The 19302-nt window shown below is 50.7% G+C and overlaps 1 protein-coding gene across 1 annotated transcript; it reads left to right on the top strand.

Annotated features, from left to right (window-relative positions):
• Positions 1–5518: 5518 nt before the first annotated feature.
• On the top strand, positions 5519–17934 carry LOC125165841 (neurogenic locus notch homolog protein 4-like). The gene is given in 18 exon segments (XM_047859252.1): positions 5519–5701; positions 6486–6567; positions 6762–7054; positions 8575–8922; positions 9000–9059; positions 9062–9121; positions 9240–9476; positions 9591–9746; positions 10054–10248; positions 11650–11763; positions 12867–12914; positions 12917–12979; positions 13067–13189; positions 14179–14338; positions 15551–15696; positions 15977–16129; positions 16345–16462; positions 17336–17934. Coding segments are annotated over 18 exon segments (2544 nt in total). The 5' UTR covers positions 5519–5637; the 3' UTR covers positions 17460–17934.
• The last annotated feature ends 1368 nt before the right edge of the window (positions 17935–19302 follow it).

Below are 19302 nucleotides of genomic sequence, written 5' to 3'. Positions count from 1 at the left end.
GAATTTTTCATATATTCTGGATACAAGTCCCCTATCTGATATATGATTTGTAAATATTTGCTCTCATTCTGTTGCTTGTCTTTTCATTTTCTTAAGGCTCCTTTCAGAGCACAAAAATTTTTAATTTTGATAAAGTCCAATTTATCAAAATTTTATTTTGTTGCTTATGCATCCGTATCACATGTTAAAACCATTGTCCAATCCAAAATCATGATATTCACTCTTAGGATTTCTTTTAACATTTTTATACTTTAGCTATTATGTTTAGGTCTATGATTGATTTTGAGTTAAATTTTGTGTATTTTGTGAGATAAGTGTCCAAATTCATTCTTTGTATGTAGAGAACCAATCGTCCCAGTACTATTTGGTGTTTCTTTGTTTGTTTGTTTTTAATTTTTTTAACATTTTTTCATTTTTGAGAGAGAGACAGAGCATGAGCGGGGGAGGGGCAGAGAGAGAGGTAGACACAGAATGTGAAGCAGGCCCCAGGCTCTGATCTGTAAGCACAGGGCCTGATGTGGGGCTTGAACTCATGAAGTGAGAGATTATGACCTGAGCCGAAGTCAGACACTTAACTGAATGAGCCACCCAGGCACCCCTATTTGGTTGTGGGTTTTTTTAATGTTAACATATTTATTTTAAGACACAGAGTGAGTAGGACAGAGGGGAAGAGAGAGACAGAGACAGAGAGACAGAGTCAGAGAGAATTCTAAGCAGGCTCCACATTCAGCGCTCGATGCAGGACTTGATCTCATAACTATGAAATCATGACCTGAGCCAAAATCAAGAGTCTGGTGCTTAACTGACCAAGCCACCCAGGTGCCCCCCACTACCATTTGTTGAAAACACTTTTCTTCCTCCCTCTGAATTGTCTCGGCACCTTGGTTGAAAATCAATTGACCATAAATCAATTCTATCGCATTGAGCTTAATGTCTAAACTTATGTCCATACCACACTTTCCCAACTTTTGAAATTGGGAAATATAAATCTATTGTTTTGGCTATTCTGAGTCCTTCATATTTCCTATGAATTTTATGAAAGTTTTTTGAGTTGAGGGAGCAAGCCATATGGGTAGCTGGGGGGAAAAAGCAGTCCAGGGAGTGGGAAGAACAAGTACAAAGGTCCTCAGGTGTGAATGTGCCTGTTTACAGAACAGTTAGGAGGCCAGTGTGGCACAGTGGAGGGGAGGAGTAATAGGAGATGAGGTCAGAGAGGTAAACAAGGCAGGAGAGGAAAGGAGCCAATATGTAGGGCCTTGCCTGCCCTTTAAGAAATTTGGCTTTACTATGAGTGAATGCAGAAGTGATTGGAGAGTTTGGGGCATAGGAGCGACATGGTCTGACTCATATTTTAGCAGATTCACTGTGACTACTGTATAGACAAATAGCTAACGGAGCAATGACAACACCAAGGAGGCAAGTTAGGAGATGCAAGAGGTGATGGTGGTTTGGACTAGGGTGCTACCAGTGGGGATGGAAGAGATGAAAAGTGGTCAGATTCTGGAAAGATTGTGAATGTCGGCCAGTAGGATTTAAGACAGATTGGATATACAGTATGAGAGAGAGGAGTCAGCAATGTCTCCAAAGATCTGGGCCTGAACGACTAGAAGAATAGGCAAAGGCCAAGTCCATTGAGAGGAAGGAGAAGGTTTGGAGAGGAAGATCAATCAGTTCTGGACATGACCAGTCTGAAGTACTTATGAGACCCTGGAAGTATACATTAAGAGTTTAAGAGAGTAGTCTGATCTAGAAACACTAATTTGGGAGTCATCAACACAAAGGTAGTCTTCCTAGGTGATATTTAAATATGGCAAAGACATGAGACTGGATGGGATCACTCAGGGACAGATGAAAAATAGAAGAGGCCCAGAGATCGCACCATGGACACCACAGTGGTACAAAGTTAGGGGACGAGAAGTCACCAGCAGGGAAGGGAGGTCTGAGAGAACAAGAGAGGCTCCAAGTCTCCTGAACTATATAATCACAAGTAATCTCTCAGGGTGGGCCAACTGTTGTGCATTTCTACATCTACCGTGAGCATCTTCTCTGTGTTTGGTCACATTATCAAGGCCCAGCTCAGAGATGGATCCTATCTTAAAGTCAAAAGTCCCCAGGACTAAAGTGTGAATGATTGACAAGTTTATTCTCCTCAGGGGATATACAATATAAGAAGAGTCAGTTGAGTAAAACAAACCTCTATTTGATGGGATGTTGTAAGGAATGAGGTCACTTTACACCAGAAAGAACTTTCTGTGTCTCCTGGGACAGAGAAACAAGCTCTTAGGAAACCATCAATACTCTTTTGGACGGTAAGATCCTAAAGGCCAGGGAGAGTGCCTGTGACCCAAGCACAGCTCATAACACCTGAACAGGTGCATGCTGTCTTCCTTAGGCAGGGATAAGGCAAGAAGTGGGCTGTTCACTTTCTTGACAATGTCTTCTTTTTTAATGTTTATTTATTTTTGAGGGAGAATGACAGACAGAGTGCAAGTGGGGGAGAGGCAGAGAGAGCCGGAGACACAGAACCCAAAGAAGGCTCCAGGCTCCGAGCTGTAAGCACAGAGCCCGACTCAGGGCTCGAACTCACGAACCACAAGATCATGACCTGAGCCAAAGTCGGGTGCTCAACTGACTGAGCCACCCAGGTGCCCCATCATTTTTTTTATGCTTACTTATTTGTGTGTGTGTGTGTATGTGTGTGTGTGAGAGAGAGAGAGAGAGAGAGAGAGAGAGCAGGGGAGGGGCAGAGAGAGAAGGAGACAGAGAATCCCAAGCAGGCTTCAAGCCACCAGTGCAGAGCCCGACACAGTACTTGGGCTCATGAACCACGAGATCATGACCTGAGCTGAAATCAAGATTTGGACACTCAACTAACTGAGCCACCCATACACCCCACTGACACTGTCTTTAAACTCAGCTTCTGCCCTATCACACCCCAGGTCCCCCTTCTACCCAACCACTCCCTTTCTGTCTCTGTTATCCTTTCATTGTCTCAAGCTGAAGCCTAGTGCACTAGCCTCCTTTTCCACACACACACACACACAAAATGTGGGGTCAAGAATATGGAAGAAATGGAGAGTTTCATTTTTTCCACTCAGGTCTTCATAGTTCCGCGAGAAGCGTAGTATCCCTTCTTATTTTCCTTTCCCTTCTCACAAACATCAAATCTCACCCCGTCCACCAGTCAACAAACCAGAAGGTACCAGAAGGAGAGACTTTTCACACTAGGTTTCTTCTGCCCAAGACTCCATCCTCAGAGCTGCCACCAACTAACAAAGATGATGGGAAAGTGGCAATGACATAAACAGGACAACGGGACAGAAACACACACAGGAAACTCACGAAGAAGAAACAAGAATAGCCACTAAATAGATGAAAATAATGTCAGCTCTCCAACAAGCACAACTGAAAACAATGAGACACCATTTCACCTGTCAAAGTGGTAGGTATTCCGATTCTGATCAGCAGGGTCTGCGAGAATAAGGGCATGCACAGACACTACGGCCCAGGTGCGGTCCTGTGCTGTTTTCTGGAGAATGACTCGGCAACACTTAGATACCAAAACCTTTCAAAATAAGCCTATCCTCTGACGCTTTGACTCAGTGGTTTCACTTCTAGGAATTCGGCCCATGGAATCACTTAGGCAACCATGCAAATATGTACGTTCAAGAATATTTACTGCAGCATGCCTTACCGTAATTTTAAGGATTGAGATCCAACTAAATGCCCCCACAATGGGAAACCGTATTCAATGAACGAGGGTTCATCAGCAGTGGGATACTTGCCAACCGTTAAGAATGATGTTAGCCCGTGTGTCTTCTGGTGTGCTGCCTTGAGAAGGCTATAGCCTCACGTTGGTGGTATTCCTGGCCCAAAATGAGTAAACTGAACAAACATCAGACATACCTAAATTTAGAAACAACCTACAAAATAGTTGACCTGTATTCTTCAAACCTGTTAATATAATAAAGGGCAAAGTTCCTCTAAGGAATTGTATCCATATTAAAGGATACTGAAAAGACATGATGATTAAGTGCAAGGCATGATCCTGGACCAAGAAAAAAAATTCAGTATGAAGGACATTATGGGGCAATTGGCAAATTTGGAACATGGACAGTAGATTAGATAATACTATTGTATCAACTTAAGTTTCCCAATTTTGATAGTTGTACTGTAGTTATATAAAACATGTTCTTGTTCTTAAGACATTCATACCCGTGTTTTTATAAGTAAAGGAATATCTTGTGTACAACTTACTCTCAAGTGGTTCAGAAAAAAATACCTTCTATTTAGAGAAATAATGATAAAGCAGATGTGGTCATGATGCCAGTTGGTGAATCTGAGTGAAGAGTATCCTAGAATTATATTTTTGCCCCTTTGCTGTGAGCTTTAAATTATTTCCAAATAAAAAAGAGTTTTATTTTTTTAATATATGAAATTTATTGTCAAACTGGTTTCCATACAACACCCAGTGCTCATCCCAAAAGATGCCCTCTTCAATGCCCATCACCTACCTTTCCCTCCCTTCCACCCCCGCCCCCCATCAACCCTCAGTTTGTTCTCAGTTTTTAAGAGTCTCTTATGCTAATAAAAAAGAGTTTTAAAAAGGGAAGGTACTCCGGGCACACCAGGCTGCGGCTTTGGGTACCACAGTGCTGGGGCTGTGCATGGCTATTGATAACACCTCCAGCCACCCCAGACTCTCAGCTCTCTGTGCTACTAAGGAAACTCAGTGTGTGACTGACCCTGGAGCTGTCCTGGGTTGACTTGAAAAAGGTAGGATGAGTCAGGGAAATGAATTCTCTTTTGTCGTTTTATTTACTCCAATTCTGAACTCAGAAACTGACATTCCCTACATCTCAGAGATCTCTGTGGTAGAGAAAGGGAAGGGAACCTACCTAAATATAGAGTTTGTGCTGGATAATCCAGACTGCACATTTCAGTACCGACAACGTTCATTTATCATTGATATTGGTTTTATACGTTTCCCAACAAAGGAAGGCCAAGATTTCCCCCAGAACCAGCCCAGTAACTTGCCCATCCCCCCAAAGGAGAAAACTAAGTCCCCAGCAAGGGCCAAGGTAATGGCTAGGAGTGCCCTGCAATCCCACTGCCAAGGTTAGTGGTTTCGACTTATAGAAAGTTGCAGATTGACCAAGAAGCACGGATACTAACCTGGAATAGAAGATGCCTCAGCACCCCACACCTCTGTTCCAGGCCCTGACCCTCCCAGGGCAAGGGTAAGCCACCTTGTCATTCTCATCTCTAGAAAGGGGAGACCACACAACAACAGAAGGGCTGGGACTGAACCCAGAACCACCCCACCACCACCCCCCCCCCAGGTGCTCCCATCCTGTTGACCTGCCACACCATCCCACTCCCCCTCTCCCCAGGGGTTGTCAGGGACAGAAGGCCCCTCCCTCATCCCCCTCAATGTTGTTCCACTCCTCCCCCTCCCATCACTAGGGTGTCCAGGACATTGTGTGACTCAGGAAACAGCTCAGACGTGAGGCTTGCAGTGGGCAGAGGAGGAGGAAGGGGCCATGGGAGCAGAGGAGGTGGCTCCTGCCTCGGTGAGGGCTCTGAGGGTCCTTGCCTGAGGAGGCAGAGGATCTGGGTGTGGGGCGGTGCTCTGGAATGCAGCCCCCTTCACTGCTGCTGCTGCTGCTGCTGCTGTGTCACTCAGTCGTCAAGACCAGAGGTGAGGCATGGGGTAGGAGAGGTGACTGGACCCATCTTCCTTAAGAGGGTGTTGATGGGTTGGGGGCGGAGGGCCAAGCCCCATGCTTTGAGAGGACACTGGGTGGAAGAGAATCTCACCACCATCACCCCCCAAACGCAGGGAGAGAAGACTCTGCTGCTGCAGCTGCACAAACCAAGGCTTTGGGGCCTGTGCCAGGGGCGGTGACTGTCTGGGGAATGGGTGGGAGGGTGCCCGCCTCAGGGAGAACCCAGTTGGTCTTAGTGCTGGCGGACAGCAGGCTCTTGCAATCACATTTAGGAGATAAAGAGGGAAAAAGACTGGCCACCTGGTAGGGAAGGCGATGAGAAAAAAGCAGGAGATGGAGTCATGGGAAGGTCAAGGGCTGACCAAGTCCCTTTCCCAGCCCAGCTGTCCCCACCCCCGGATGGCTCAATGCTGGGCCCTTCCGGGAGGAAATCCCTTCAATGTCTCAGCCATTCACCTTCCAGGAGTCCCCTGGGCCCCCCTCCTGAGCCCTGTTGTCTCCATTCCAAGGGATGGAGCCTGAGGCTGGATAATAAACAGGAAAGGGGGTGGGGATTAGGAACTGAGAGGATCCCTAGGCCTGGGATGGGGGCGGGGCGATGCGAGGGCAAGAGCACCACTCTGGTAGGGATCAGGCAAGTGCAGAAGTGGTGGTGGCTGAGAGCACGTGTGGGGCTGCTGCAGGCAGCAAAGCACCCAGAGAAATCTGGGAGCACAGCGCTCCCCACTCCCATGCCTTCCTCATCTCCATCCCTAGTGCTTCGGTGTGGGGACTTCCCAGAACCCTGTGCCAACGGAGGCACCTGCCTGAGCCTATCTCAGGGACAAGGGAGCTGCCAGTGAGTGTGTCTCCTGGGAGTGGGAGACCAGAAATGGGGAGGGAGAGCTGGGGAGGAGGAGGGACTGGGAAGGAAGGAGAAAGGGAGGAGGTAAAGGCACTAAAGGGAAACAAATGAAGGCAAAGGAAGGGAGGTGGCAGAGAAGGCAAAGAGGACCCAGTGACTTAAGTTTTCCACTCTCCTCCCCTGCTCAGGTGTGCCCCTGGCTTCCTGGGTGAGACATGCCAGTTTCCTGACCCCTGCCAGGATGGCCAGCTCTGCCAGAATGGGGGCAGCTGCCAAGCTCTGCTTCCCGCCCTCCCAGGCTCCCCCAGCCTTCCCTCTCCCTTGGCCCCCAGCTTCTCCTGCACCTGCCCCTCTGGCTTCACTGGCCAGAGGTGCCAGGCCCAACTCAAGGACCCCTGTTCTTCCTTCTGTTCCAAAATGGGCCGCTGCCATATCCAGGCCTCAGGCCGCCCACGATGTTCCTGTCTGCCTGGATGGACAGGTGAGTGCTGCAGTGGTGGGGAGGACGGGACAGGCAGGAACACTGGACTGGGAAGTGGGCTGGGAAAGATGGAACTGGAGTCTGCAAAACAGCCAGCTCCTTTGAGGACAGAGGCTGTGAGAGTCAACAAGCCCTCTTGCTGACCATTGACCCGAGACACATTCACCAGCATGGCTGTACCAATGGTTAAAACGTTGAAGTGTTTTCCAACCCGTTAGTAAATGGCTACTGCCATAGCCCCTTAGTGCCCCAGCCTGGCCCCTCGACCCAGTAGCTAGAGGGTTAACGCCTAGCACAAGGCAGGGAGAGGGGAACCTCCTAGATTCTGCATAATGGGCATCTGGCCTTTATTCTTCCAAGTAGGAGCCCATAACAGCACCTGGAAAGACTGTGGTGGTGGGAGGTGTAATGGGGGTGGAAGGGATCTGACCCAGAGAGAGGAACGGGTATCATGGCAAGGAAGAGGGGTGCAACCCGGGGATGAGGGTGTGGGACCCCTGGTGGGCAGGGTGTCCTAGCCCGGGGAAGCAGTCAGGGGTATGGGACAGAGGTGAAAGCCCCTGGAGAGGAAGGCTCCTCTGATCTACCAGGAGGGAGGGGACTGGACAGGGCAGTGAAGACCACACGGGGAGGAAAGTGATCTGTGAGGGGTGGACTAGAAGAGCAAGGCTTCTCAAACGTGGCAAGGCACAGCAATCACCTGGAAAGCCTGCAACATACTGGTGCCCACGTCCCAGAAAGGCTGCTTTAGTGGGTCTGGGGTGGGCCCAGGCATGGAGATAGTTTGAGTGCCTGGGTAATTCTGAGGATTTGGGGGTGGGAGACCAGCCTCTCGTGGTGTGACAACAAGGAGGACTGTCAATGACAACTTGCCAGGCCTTGTGCTTCAGAGCAGCGGCCCACGTGTCCAGTGCCAACTCTGCCACCGATGAGACGCGCGCCCTTGCATCAGGTAGTTAAGCTCTCTGCATCCTCAGTTGCCAACTGATGTCCACAATTCATAACATTGTCGAGAGGAGGAAAGGGAGTGATGTTCAGGAGGTGGTCACTTAGCCCAGTGCCAACCGCCACCACCGCCGTTGCCACTGGGGGGAACAGACGAGACGTCTGTCTCCTTATCATTATCTGCAACACTGTACCCACCTAAAGATTAGGAAATCCGGACAAGGGAGGCCAGACACACCTGAGGGCACACAGCGGTGGTGGCACAGCAAGCTGCCGAGTCTGGAGGCCAGCTGCTTTTCTCCTCCCCACCACGGAAAGGCCACCAAATTTGGAAGGACACCGTGTCTCAGGTCTGCTCAGCAGGGCCAGCCTGCAATACTCCCACCAACAACGACAGCTCCCATTTTCCAGAATGCCAAAACTGAGGCAAGGGGTGGTGGAGCAGGGCAAAAAGCGTACGGGAACAAAGAGAAGGCAACATGAAAATCAGACACAGATAATCCAGAGTGAGAGCTGGATTCTCCCAGCGGAGCAGGGGGCGGGGATTGAACAACGCCCTCTGTCCTCTGCCTCAGGTGAGCAGTGCCAGCTTCGGGACTTCTGCTCAGCCAATCCCTGCGTCAATGGAGGGGTGTGTCTGGCCACATACCCCCAGATCCAGTGCCGCTGCCCACCTGGCTTCGAGGGTCATGCCTGCGAACATGATATCAATGAGTGTTTCCTGGACCCAGGGCCCTGCCCCAAAGGCACTTCCTGCCATAACACCTTGGGATCTTTCTGGTGTCACTGCCCCACTGGGCAGGAGGGTCCACGCTGTGAGCTCCAGCCAGGACCCTGCCCCCCTACGGGCTGTCCCAATGGGGGCACCTGTCACCTGGTTCCAGGGAGAGACTCCACCCTCCACCTCTGCCTCTGCCCCCAAGGTGCGTCCTCACGTCTGCCACCCCTCTCTCGGGGCAGGGAGGTCCCCTTCCCTTCGCTAATCCCATGACCCTGTCAGGTTTCAGAAGCCCGAGCTGTGAGGTGAATCCAGATGACTGTGCTGGGCACCAGTGTCAGAACGGGGCACTTGCCTGGATGGGCTGAGCACCTACACGTGCCTCTGCCCAGAGGCCTGGACAGGTGAGTCGTTTAAGCCAAGTCCATGGCACCCGTGGCCCATATGATCAGCCCCTAGCCTCCCCTCCTCACAGGGCTCCCAACTCCAGCCTTTGTCCCCTTCCCATCCCATCCCCCACAGGCTGGGATTGCTCCGAAGATGTGGATGAATGTGAGGCTCAGGGTCCCCCTCGCTGCCTAAATGGGGGTACCTGCCAGAACTCAGCTGGCAACTTCCATTGTGTGTGTGTGAGCGGCTGGGGAGGCACAGGCTGTGAAGAGAACCTAGACGACTGTGTTGCTGCCACCTGTGCCCCGGGATCCACCTGCATCGATCGTGTGGGCTCCTTCTCCTGCCTTTGCCCACCTGGCCGCACAGGTGTGACAGAGGGCTCGGGGAGGTGGCCGTGAGGATGGCAAGTGACAGAAGCATAAGGGGGGCAGCTGGGATCCTCAAGCGGCCCAAGAGCCTCATGCCCATCCTGCCCTCCAGGACTCCTGTGCCACATGGAGGACATGTGCCTGAGCCAGCCATGCCACGGGGAAGCCCAGTGCAGCACCAGTCCCCTGACAGGCTCTCCACTCTGCCTGTGTCAGCCTGGCTACTCGGGGCCCACCTGCCACCAGGACCTGGACGAGTGTCAGATGGGTAAGGCACCCCCACATCAGATCCTCTCTGAGTCCCAAACAGCCTCTGCAAATTGTTTTTCAAATTAAAAATACAATCATCTCTTTTTTCCCAATTTTGTCCAGATTTGGCAATTCTTCCCTACACGGTCTTCTCACCAGTGCTTAGCCCTCCGGGCCCCACTTAGTCCTCGTCTGTGTTAAAGACACCAGCCCTTTCTCCGATGTGTTCATTCTGCCACAAGCAGGCCCTCATGCCTTCCCTGGCGGTCTGGCCCCCTTCCCTTCTGCCCTGGGCCCCTGTGAACTTCTGACTCCTCTCCTCCTAGCCCAGCAAGGCCCCAGTCCCTGTGAACACGGCGGCTCTTGCCTCAACACCCCTGGCTCCTTTGACTGCCTCTGTCCCCCTGGCTACACGGGCTCCCGCTGCGAGGCTGATCACAATGAGTGCCTGTCCCAGCCCTGCCATCTAGGCAGCACCTGCCTGGACCTGCTTGCCACCTTCCACTGCCTCTGCCCACCAGGTACTAGATGGATGGGGCCCTGAGTAGAGGACACAGGGGACTAATCCTGAGCCCACTAGGCATGACCCCTCCGGAACATACATAGCCCCAGGCCAGTTGGGATCAGCTATCAAAGAATACCTCTTTCTCATCTCCCCACCCATGATGAACACTCTGGGAAACCCATGGCCTCTAGGAGAAGGGCAGCCACAGATGGTACTGAGGTTGTACACTGCTCAACTCTGGGGGTGAGAGGAAAGCATTCACTTCATAGTCATTGTAAAGTGTGCAGCCTGGTCCACTGTACACAGAGGCCCATCAAGGAAGAGCAGAACAGCAGCAGCCTCGGCTCATGCCAACTCAGAATGTTCCTCCTAATCACAGAAACTCTCCCCTGTAGAGATTGAGTAAATCCTTAAAACCCCAAAGGGCCTGTATGCTTGAATTTGGTACAATAGGAAAAAAAAAAGTGCCACAAGGCTGCACCTACCTCCAAGTTACTTTTAAGGGAGACAGGTCTCCCCAGGGGTATAGTGACCAACCCGATATCAGGAAGCTGAATGAAACCAAAAAAATAATAGCTTACTTTCTGCCAAGTACCACCTGAACATCTTACATGCATTTTGTCATCTTGGCAAGAACCCTCTAAGGTCAGTATTGTTACTGTGCCCATTTTACAAGAAACAGACACAGAGAGATTAAGTGAGTTGTCCAGCCAGTAAGTGGCATGGCCGGGATTCAAACCCAGGGCTTCAGTAGATTTCACCACTACATCAAACAGCCTTCCTAAACTGAGCAGCATCCAAGGAAAAAAGCTGAGAAAACCATGCAGCCATACCAGGGACAAGGTCATAGATACCAAGGAACTTCAGAAGCAGAATCCCCAGGCAAGAAGTGGGAGGCAGCCGAGGTCTAGAGGCTGATCCAGCTTCAGTTCAGGGTGAGACTGCGGATACCAGGACAAGCCCAAAGATACAGGACAAATATGTGACCAACAAGCTACCCAAAAGGCCCTTCAAGTACCCCCCCTTGGGGACTCCTGGTCTCCCTGGCACAGAAGCCTGCTGGGGTAGAACAAGAGGCATGACTCACCTCCAAGCAGATGCCCATTTGTTTCATTTGACCTTGAGGACCTCCAGGCTCATTAGCCCAGGCCAGTGAGCCTGCCGTCTGGGCACAGAGAATGGCCCCCAAAGGTACTTCCTTGCTGCCCCCTCGGGTCCCAGCAGGTGCCCTGCTCCCTGAGCTTTCACATTTAAAGGGGGCAGAGCCACACACAGCAGAGCAGCAGGACCGCAGGCTCGTCGCCCCAACCTTCAGGCAGACAGCACCCTGGGAGGGTTCTAGAACCCTGGTCCTCCTGGGCAGAAGGGGTGAGCAGCCCGGGCAGGGCTCAGCCTGCACCACATCTCCATGTCCCAGGCTTAGAAGGGCAGCTCTGTGAGGTGGAGACAGACGAGTGTGCCTCTGCTCCTTGCCTGAACCAGGCTGACTGCCAGGACCTCCTCAACGGCTTCCTGTGTGTCTGCCTGCCTGGTGAGTACAGATTCCACTCCAGTCCTTCAGCCCAGCCCCCTGAACCACAGTGCAGGCCCGGCAATCCCAACCCTTTGGAAGTTCACCCTGGCTTGGCCAGCGAGGCTCCCATTTCTCCCAACTCCTCTGCTCCCCCAACTCTCTTCTGTTACATCCCAAACCTTCCTCGCATACTCATCCACCTTTTTCTCTGTCCTGCCAAATTACCCAAATCGTCCTTTCTGGCCCTCCTCCAGAGTCCGCTCGTGGGGATCCCAGGCTGGTCTTGGCACTGCTCACCCTGGATGCAGGGAAAACTGCCCCCGGCCTTCCTTCTCCACCATTATCGATCCCTCTGATCCCTGATGTGATGATAACAGATGTTTCTTGAATATTTGCTCCAGGCCAGGCACTTGGCTGTGTACTTTTCAGGCATTACCTCATTTAATCCTTTCAATGACACCATAAGGTAGGTTCTATTATTCCCCTTTTACAGAAGAGGACACTGCAGCCTAGAGAGCTTGAGTAACTTGCCCAAAGTCACACAACTGGCAGGTGCTGAACATCATCCTCCTGTCACCTCCACCTGCCCCAGGTGTCTTCTCCGGGAAGCCCCCCAGGTTCACTTTTCCTGGTGAGGGGAGGGGCCACGACTTGCATTTATGCTTTTGATACATAGTATTTTCACCATTCACACACACAGCCAGTTATACCTTCTTTATATAAAGAATGAAGTTACTAAGATATGCTGTTATGTTCTGAAATTCAAATCACTCTTTGAGCAGCCCCCAGATTGGTACCTTCATTATATAATGATACATGCAGATGAACCTCCAAACCAAGCCATTTGAAACAAGATTCTCTTCACTGCAATTCATAGGAATGTTATTTCTGTCTGTGTAAATAGAAGGTTAAATAGCGGCATTAGCTCTAAATTTCTTGTTTGAATCCATGAAATCATACCTGTACATCTCAGTCACAAATATTTGTAACAAACTCCCTGATGAATCCAAAGTCACAAAAGAAAGAAAAAGAAGGAGAGGAGAGGAGAGGAGAGGAGAGGAGAGGAGAGGAGAGGAAAGATAACCTTTACCATCTCTCCCCACTTACTCCCTGCCCCCCAGGATTCACTGGCTCCCGGTGTGAGGAGGACATCGATGAGTGTGGAAGCTCTCCTGTGCCAATGATGGGCAGTGCCAGGACCAGCCTGGATCATTCCATTGTGAGGGTCTTCCAGGTAGACCAGTGTTCAAACACTGCAGGGTAGAGTGGGGGCCAAGTGCAGACTCCCCTGCAGGTCCCTGACCCTCCTGCTGTGCCATAGGCTTTGAAGGCCCTCACTGTCAGGCCGAGGTGGATGAGTGTCTGAGTGGCCCATGCCCCACTGGAGCAAGCTGCCTGGATCTCCCAGGAGCCTTCTTTTGCCTCTGCCCCTCTGGCTTCACAGGTAAGCAGGGGAGGTGTTAGAAAGGACTGGCAGGATAGTTGAGTCCATTAGGGGTGGAGCAGAGGTCACTGCTGGATATTCAAGGGTTGGACTGTAAAAAGAGAATGAGAATGGAACCCCTTCAAATTATTCAATGCAAAGTTTGCACAACCTCAGGCTGACAGCAGGTGTTATTTACAGGGCCCACACTGGGCCCAACATGAATGGTATGATTAGGGCTCAGAAACAGGATGGGGTTGAAGAGGAAGCCATTCATTTCCTTATTTAGAACGTATTTAGTGCCGGGGCGCCTGGGTGGCGCAGTCGGTTAAGCGTCCGACTTCAGCCAGGTCACGATCTCGCGGTCCGGGAGTTCGAGCCCCGCGTCAGGCTCTGGGCTGATGGCTCAGAGCCTGGAGCCTGTTTCCAATTCTGTGTCTCCCTCTCTCTCTGCCCCTCCCCCATTCATGCTCTGTCTCTCTCTGTCCCAAAAATAAATAAACGTTAAAAAAAAAATTAAAAAAAAAAAGAACGTATTAAGTGCCTACTATGCACAGCCAGACACAGACACAAGTTGGTAAGAGACCTGCTCTCCTCAAGTGGCTTTAAATCTAGTGCAGAGAGACCAAGAAGTCTCCTGTTGGTTATAGGCACAGGTGCTCTGAGAGAGACTGCACAGGATTCTATAAGAGCACAAAGGACCAGCCAACCAGACTAGAGATGAGAAGGCTTCATGAGGAGGTAATGGCTGAGCTAGTCTGGAAGAATGAGTAGGAGTTTGTCAAGACAGAATGATTACATGTTTTAGCTGCAGGTAACTGCATTGCGAAATGATGCCATGCAGGACCTGTGTGCCATTCTGAGGAAGTTAGACAGTATCCTGAGGCAACAGGGAGCCACTGAAGGACAGGTTCATGGGGAGTGAGCAAGTCATATGTAAACAGTGGCTTTGGCCCCATCAAGGACATAGAGGGACTCTGTTTTCCCTCTGACCCATCTCCCCACCCCAGGTCATCTCTGTGAGGTTCCCCTGTGTGCCCCCAACCTGTGCCAGCCCAAGCAAAAATGCCAAGATCAGGAAGACAAGGCCCACTGCCTCTGCCCTGATGGAAGCCCTGGCTGTGCCCCCGTTGAGGACAACTGCACCTGCCACCACGGACACTGCCAGAGGTAACCTTCCACTGTCCTCTGGGTCCTCCTCAGCTAGGCCAGGGGGAGACAACCAGGGAGGGGTGAGTCTGCAAGAAATGACCAATAGGGAAGAAGAAGGAAATGGCCAAGTTCTGAGGTCAAAGCCAAGGTGAGGGATCCACTAGTGAGTGCTATCCCGTGAGGGGAGAGTTCATAAATAACAGGAGAAACGGAGGGCTAGAGGGTCAGAACAGGAAGAAAAACATGAAATCCCAGGACCAATTAATCATACATTATAGGGGTACCTGGGTGGTTAAGTCGGTGGAGCGTCGGACTTCGGCTCAGGTCATGATCTCACAGTTCATGAGTTCAGGCCCCGCGTCCAAGCTGTGCTGACAGCTCGGAGCCTGGAGCCTGCTTCAGATTCTGTGTCTCCCTCTCTCTCTCTGCCCTTCTCCCACTCTCACTCTGTCTCTCTCTCTCTCTCTCTCTCTCTCTCTCAAAAATAAAAAATTGAAAAATTTGAAAAAAAAAATCATACATTAGACAAATATTGAACATCTACTATGTGTGGATCTTTTCCAGGCACTGGAGGAATAGCACAGAACAAAAGAGACAAAGTGTCTGTTCTCATGGAGCTCTCATTCTAATGAGGAAAGACAGATAATAAACAAATTATACAAGAAATGTATATACATATTCATACATATAGTCGGAGAAAACAAGCAGGAGGCAGGTATGGAAGGGGGACAACGCTGAGAACAGAGCCACTGAAGAAGGGGACCAGAGTCTCAGGGCCAAAAAAAAAAAAGAGATCAGGGGACTGGGTGGCTCAGTTGGTTCAATGTCCAACTCTTGACCTCAGCTCAGGATGTGATCTCAGGGTCGTGAGTTCAGGTCCCACGTTGGGCTCCAGGCTGGATTGGACTCTGGAATGGGCGTGAAGCCTACTTAAAAGCAGAAGAGGTGCCTGGATGGCTCAGTCAGTTAAGCATCTGACTTCGGCTCAAGTTGTGATCTCACGGCTGACAGCTCAGAGCCTGGAGCCTGCCTCAAATTCTGTGTCTTCCTCTCTCTCTGCCCCTCCCCACTCACTCTCTCTCTCTCTCTCTCTCTCTCTCTCAAAAATGAACATGAAAAAGAAAAAAAAAAGAAAGTCATAGGGTTCTAACCAATGATGAGGAGTGGGGAGGGGAGAAGAAAAAATCACCAGAAGAAGAAAAACACTCTTCTTTTTCTCGTTATGACCAGATCCTCATGTGTGTGTGATGTGGGATGGACAGGACCAGAATGTGAAGCAGAGTTAGGGGGCTGCATCTCCACACCCTGTGCGCATGGGGGGACCTGCCACCCCCAGGCCTCGGGCTACAACTGTACCTGCCCCACAGGCTACACAGGTGAGGCCCTTCCCAAACCACAGACATTCTGGGCTGGCCACCTCTAATCAAGAGCAAGACCAGTAGAGGCATGTGTCCAAGGCCTCTGGGTCTTGGTCACCACCAAGAAGAACTGGGCATGTGCTGCAGGGACCACAGGTGATATGCAGGAGGTGGTAAGAAAAGAAAAGAGGTTGGATGGAAGACAAAGGGATGGGGATGAGGAAAAGGAAGGGGAGATAAGTGGAGGAAGACAGAGAGAAGAGGATGCCCTTTCTCAGACCCCACTCATTTCCCTCAGGCCCCACCTGCAGCGAGGAGCTAGCGGCTTGTCACTCAGGGCCCTGTCTCAACGGTGGCTCCTGTAGCCCCAGCCCTGGGGGCTATTCCTGCACCTGCCCTCGGAGCCACACTGGGCCCCGCTGCCAGACAAGCACTGACCACTGTGCCTCTGGTGAGTACCTACCATGTTCTGGGGCTGGGCCACAGGTGGATGGAGGAACTGGTCAGGGTGTGTTGGTGCCGTCTGATAAAAATCAACTGGCCACCACGAGCTGCAGTTTTGATGGGGGCAACAGGGAGTGCGTGTATGTCCTGTGCGGGGTGTGAGTAAGGTCACAGACCAGGTATGGGTAAGGAACCCAACCCCTCACAGCCTCCTCTCTCCAGCCCCGTGCCTCAATGGAGGTACCTGTGTGAACAGGCCTGGCACCTCCTCCTGCCTCTGTGCTGCGGACTTTCAAGGCCCACGCTGTAAGGGAAGGACCCGTCCTAGCTGTGCAGACAAGTGAGCAAAGACCCCTAGACCCCTTTTGCTCCCTTCCGCTGTCCTCTTGCCAGAAGGCCGCTTTGAGCCAAGGTACTAACCCAAGGACCAACTGGGGAACAGATGAAGAGAGAAAGGATGTCCCTCTCTACCCGATCCCTAAGGGCATCCACATACAACCTTTGACCAAAACAACCAACTAAGAGTCAAAGTAACACAGACCAACCACTACCGCTGATTCTATAGCTCAGCCTTCCTATCACCATGCTCAAAGCAACTCAAGCAACACCAGCCAACCCAGACCACAAGACTCCAGTTTATCACAACCACTGAGACATAACTCCATGTGAAGCAACTCAACTCTGTCACTATCATAACTCAGCTAGAATGGATCACACTTAACCCAACTTCACTAAGCTGCTGCTCCCAATCATTTTCATGTTATGCCAACCCCCTTTTGAAAGATTACCACCCCCTCATTCCAATGAGTTTAATATGAGCAGAACTCAGGAAAGAGACTACTGTGGGGTTAGGGGATGGGAATCACAGTGAGAGAACATCACAGGATGCCAATTCAGGGAACGGACTTAGGCACCTAAAGTTTCTGCTGAGTTCTTTCTTCCTTGACACTTGTTTTAAGCCAAGAATTCAGTTGCTAATAATGCTCTAATAAGTTTAACAAGAGGTATCTCTCTCCATTCTGGCAGAACAGGCAGGAGGGGGATCTTGATGTCTTAATCTCTTCAGCACCAGAATTTATTGACTCCTCAGGCTCCAAGTGGCCTCCACCCACCCCAGGAATGTCAGTGATCCCCATGAGCCTCTCTGCTCTGTGTCTGGGGCCCCTGAGAACCTAACTTAGCTTTATCTATCCCTGTTTGCCTTTCTTCTCAGGCACAGAAGTTTCTTCCCTGTGCCAGAATGGAGGTCTCTGCATCGACAGTGGCTCCTCCTATTTCTGCCACTGCCCCCCTGGATTCCAAGGCAGCATATGTCAGGACAGGGTGAACCCATGTGAGTCCAGGCCCTGCCAACATGGGGCCACGTGCATGGCCCAGCCCACTGGGTATCTCTGCCAGGTAAGCCGGTCTAGAGGAGAGCAGTAGGGGAGACAAGCGTGGGTGGATGTGGGAAAAGCAGTTGAGGGGGCGTGTAGTGATGTATTCATTTCCCTTTCCTTTACCCACATACCCAACCAGCCACCAAGTCATGCCATTTTGCCTCTTAAATCTTTCTCAATTCTGTCCTTCCTCCTTCACCCTTTGTCCCACTGCCTCAGTCTAGGCCTTTGCTGCCTTCCACCCGGACACATGGAGCACCCTCCTATCGTCCCTGCCTCCCCACTTGTCCACCTATAGGCTCAACCTTTACTCCACTACCAGGGTGCTCTGTTGAAAACGTTAAGCTGACCTGTCACTCCCCTGCTTAAAACCCTTCAGTGGCTGCCCACCTCTTTTAAAAAAAAAAAAAAAATTTTTTTAATGTTTATTTTTGACAGAGAGAGACAGACCATGAGTGGGGGAGGAGCAGAGAGCGGGGGAGACACAGAATCCAAAGCAGGCTCCAGACTCCGAACTGTCAGCACAGAGCCCAACACGGGGCTAGAACTCACAGACCGTGAGATCATGTCCTGACCCTAAGTCTGACGCCCAACTGACTGAGTCACCTAGGCGCCCCATTGTGGCTCTTTGATAGTGAAATCTAAGGCCAGCGTGACCCAGCCTTGCCTGCTTCTTAGGTCTCATCTCCCCACACCCCCGCCCTCCTACTCTCTGCTCCAGCTGCTGTTGGCTTCCCTACACACCCCTTATACTGGCTCTCCAGTGTCCTTCCCCACCCACTTCTACTGGACGGTGCTCAAGAGGTGCCTTCCTCAGGGAAATGTCCCTAACTTCTCTCCAGACTGGGTTTGGGCCTCTCCCTGGTGGTTCAGATCACTGAGCAGAAGAGGCAAAGCTGGGATTCAAGTCCAAGCAGCCTGATGCCTGTACTCAGAAGGCTGACTTTGGATAAAACGTGTGATGCAAATCCCCCAACCATCCTCCTTAACTTTTTAATTTTATTCTTTAACTTTTTATTATGACCATTTTCAAACATACACAAAAGCAGTGTACCAATTAGTAGCCAACACCCCTTCACCCAACACTCAGCTTTACCTCCCCTTTCCTGAGACTCCTTCCCTCTGATATCTCCAAGATACCCCCTCACCCGCTTCTCCCAGCCCTCCAGCCACTCCTCACGCTCTCTGCAATTCCCTTTTGCTCCACCTTTCTGAAGCCTGGTACTGCATTCTTACATGCTCTCCTTCCTCTTGCAAGAACTCAGCACATGGTACAGACCTCATCGATGACCCTTCTCCCACTAGTAGAAAGATAAACAATTGGAAAATGGCTAAGGGTACTGGTTATGAAGTCACAGACTTGCACTGAATCCCAGCTCTGCCACCTGCTAGCCGAGTCATGCAGTCTTTCCAGGAATCATTTGCCTTTTCTGTAAAGTGAGAATCAAATGAGATAATTCACATACAAGTTTGTTGGGAGGGTTTTATGAGCTTATGTATAGAAATCATGCAATAAATGCTAGCTGTCTCTCTGGTTTACTGAGAACGTCATGGAAGCAGGGATGAGTTCTAATTTTCTTCATGTTCCTAGTGCCTACAACAGTGCCTGGCACGAAGCAGGCATTCAATAAACACTTACAAATTAATTAAGAAAGCATGGCAGAGCCTGGCTGTCAGGCGTGTGATTGAGGGAGGGAGGTCTTACCAAAAACAGAACTATGTTTAATAGCATTGTATCATAAGATGGTTTGGGACTGCTGGAGCGGTTAAATTGCCCACTATTGAACAAGGGTATAGCATG

This window comes from Prionailurus viverrinus, chromosome B2 (assembly GCF_022837055.1).
Source record: "Prionailurus viverrinus isolate Anna chromosome B2, UM_Priviv_1.0, whole genome shotgun sequence".
Lineage (NCBI taxonomy): Eukaryota > Metazoa > Chordata > Mammalia > Carnivora > Felidae > Prionailurus > Prionailurus viverrinus.
This window is presented reverse-complemented; position numbering and strand designations above follow the sequence as displayed.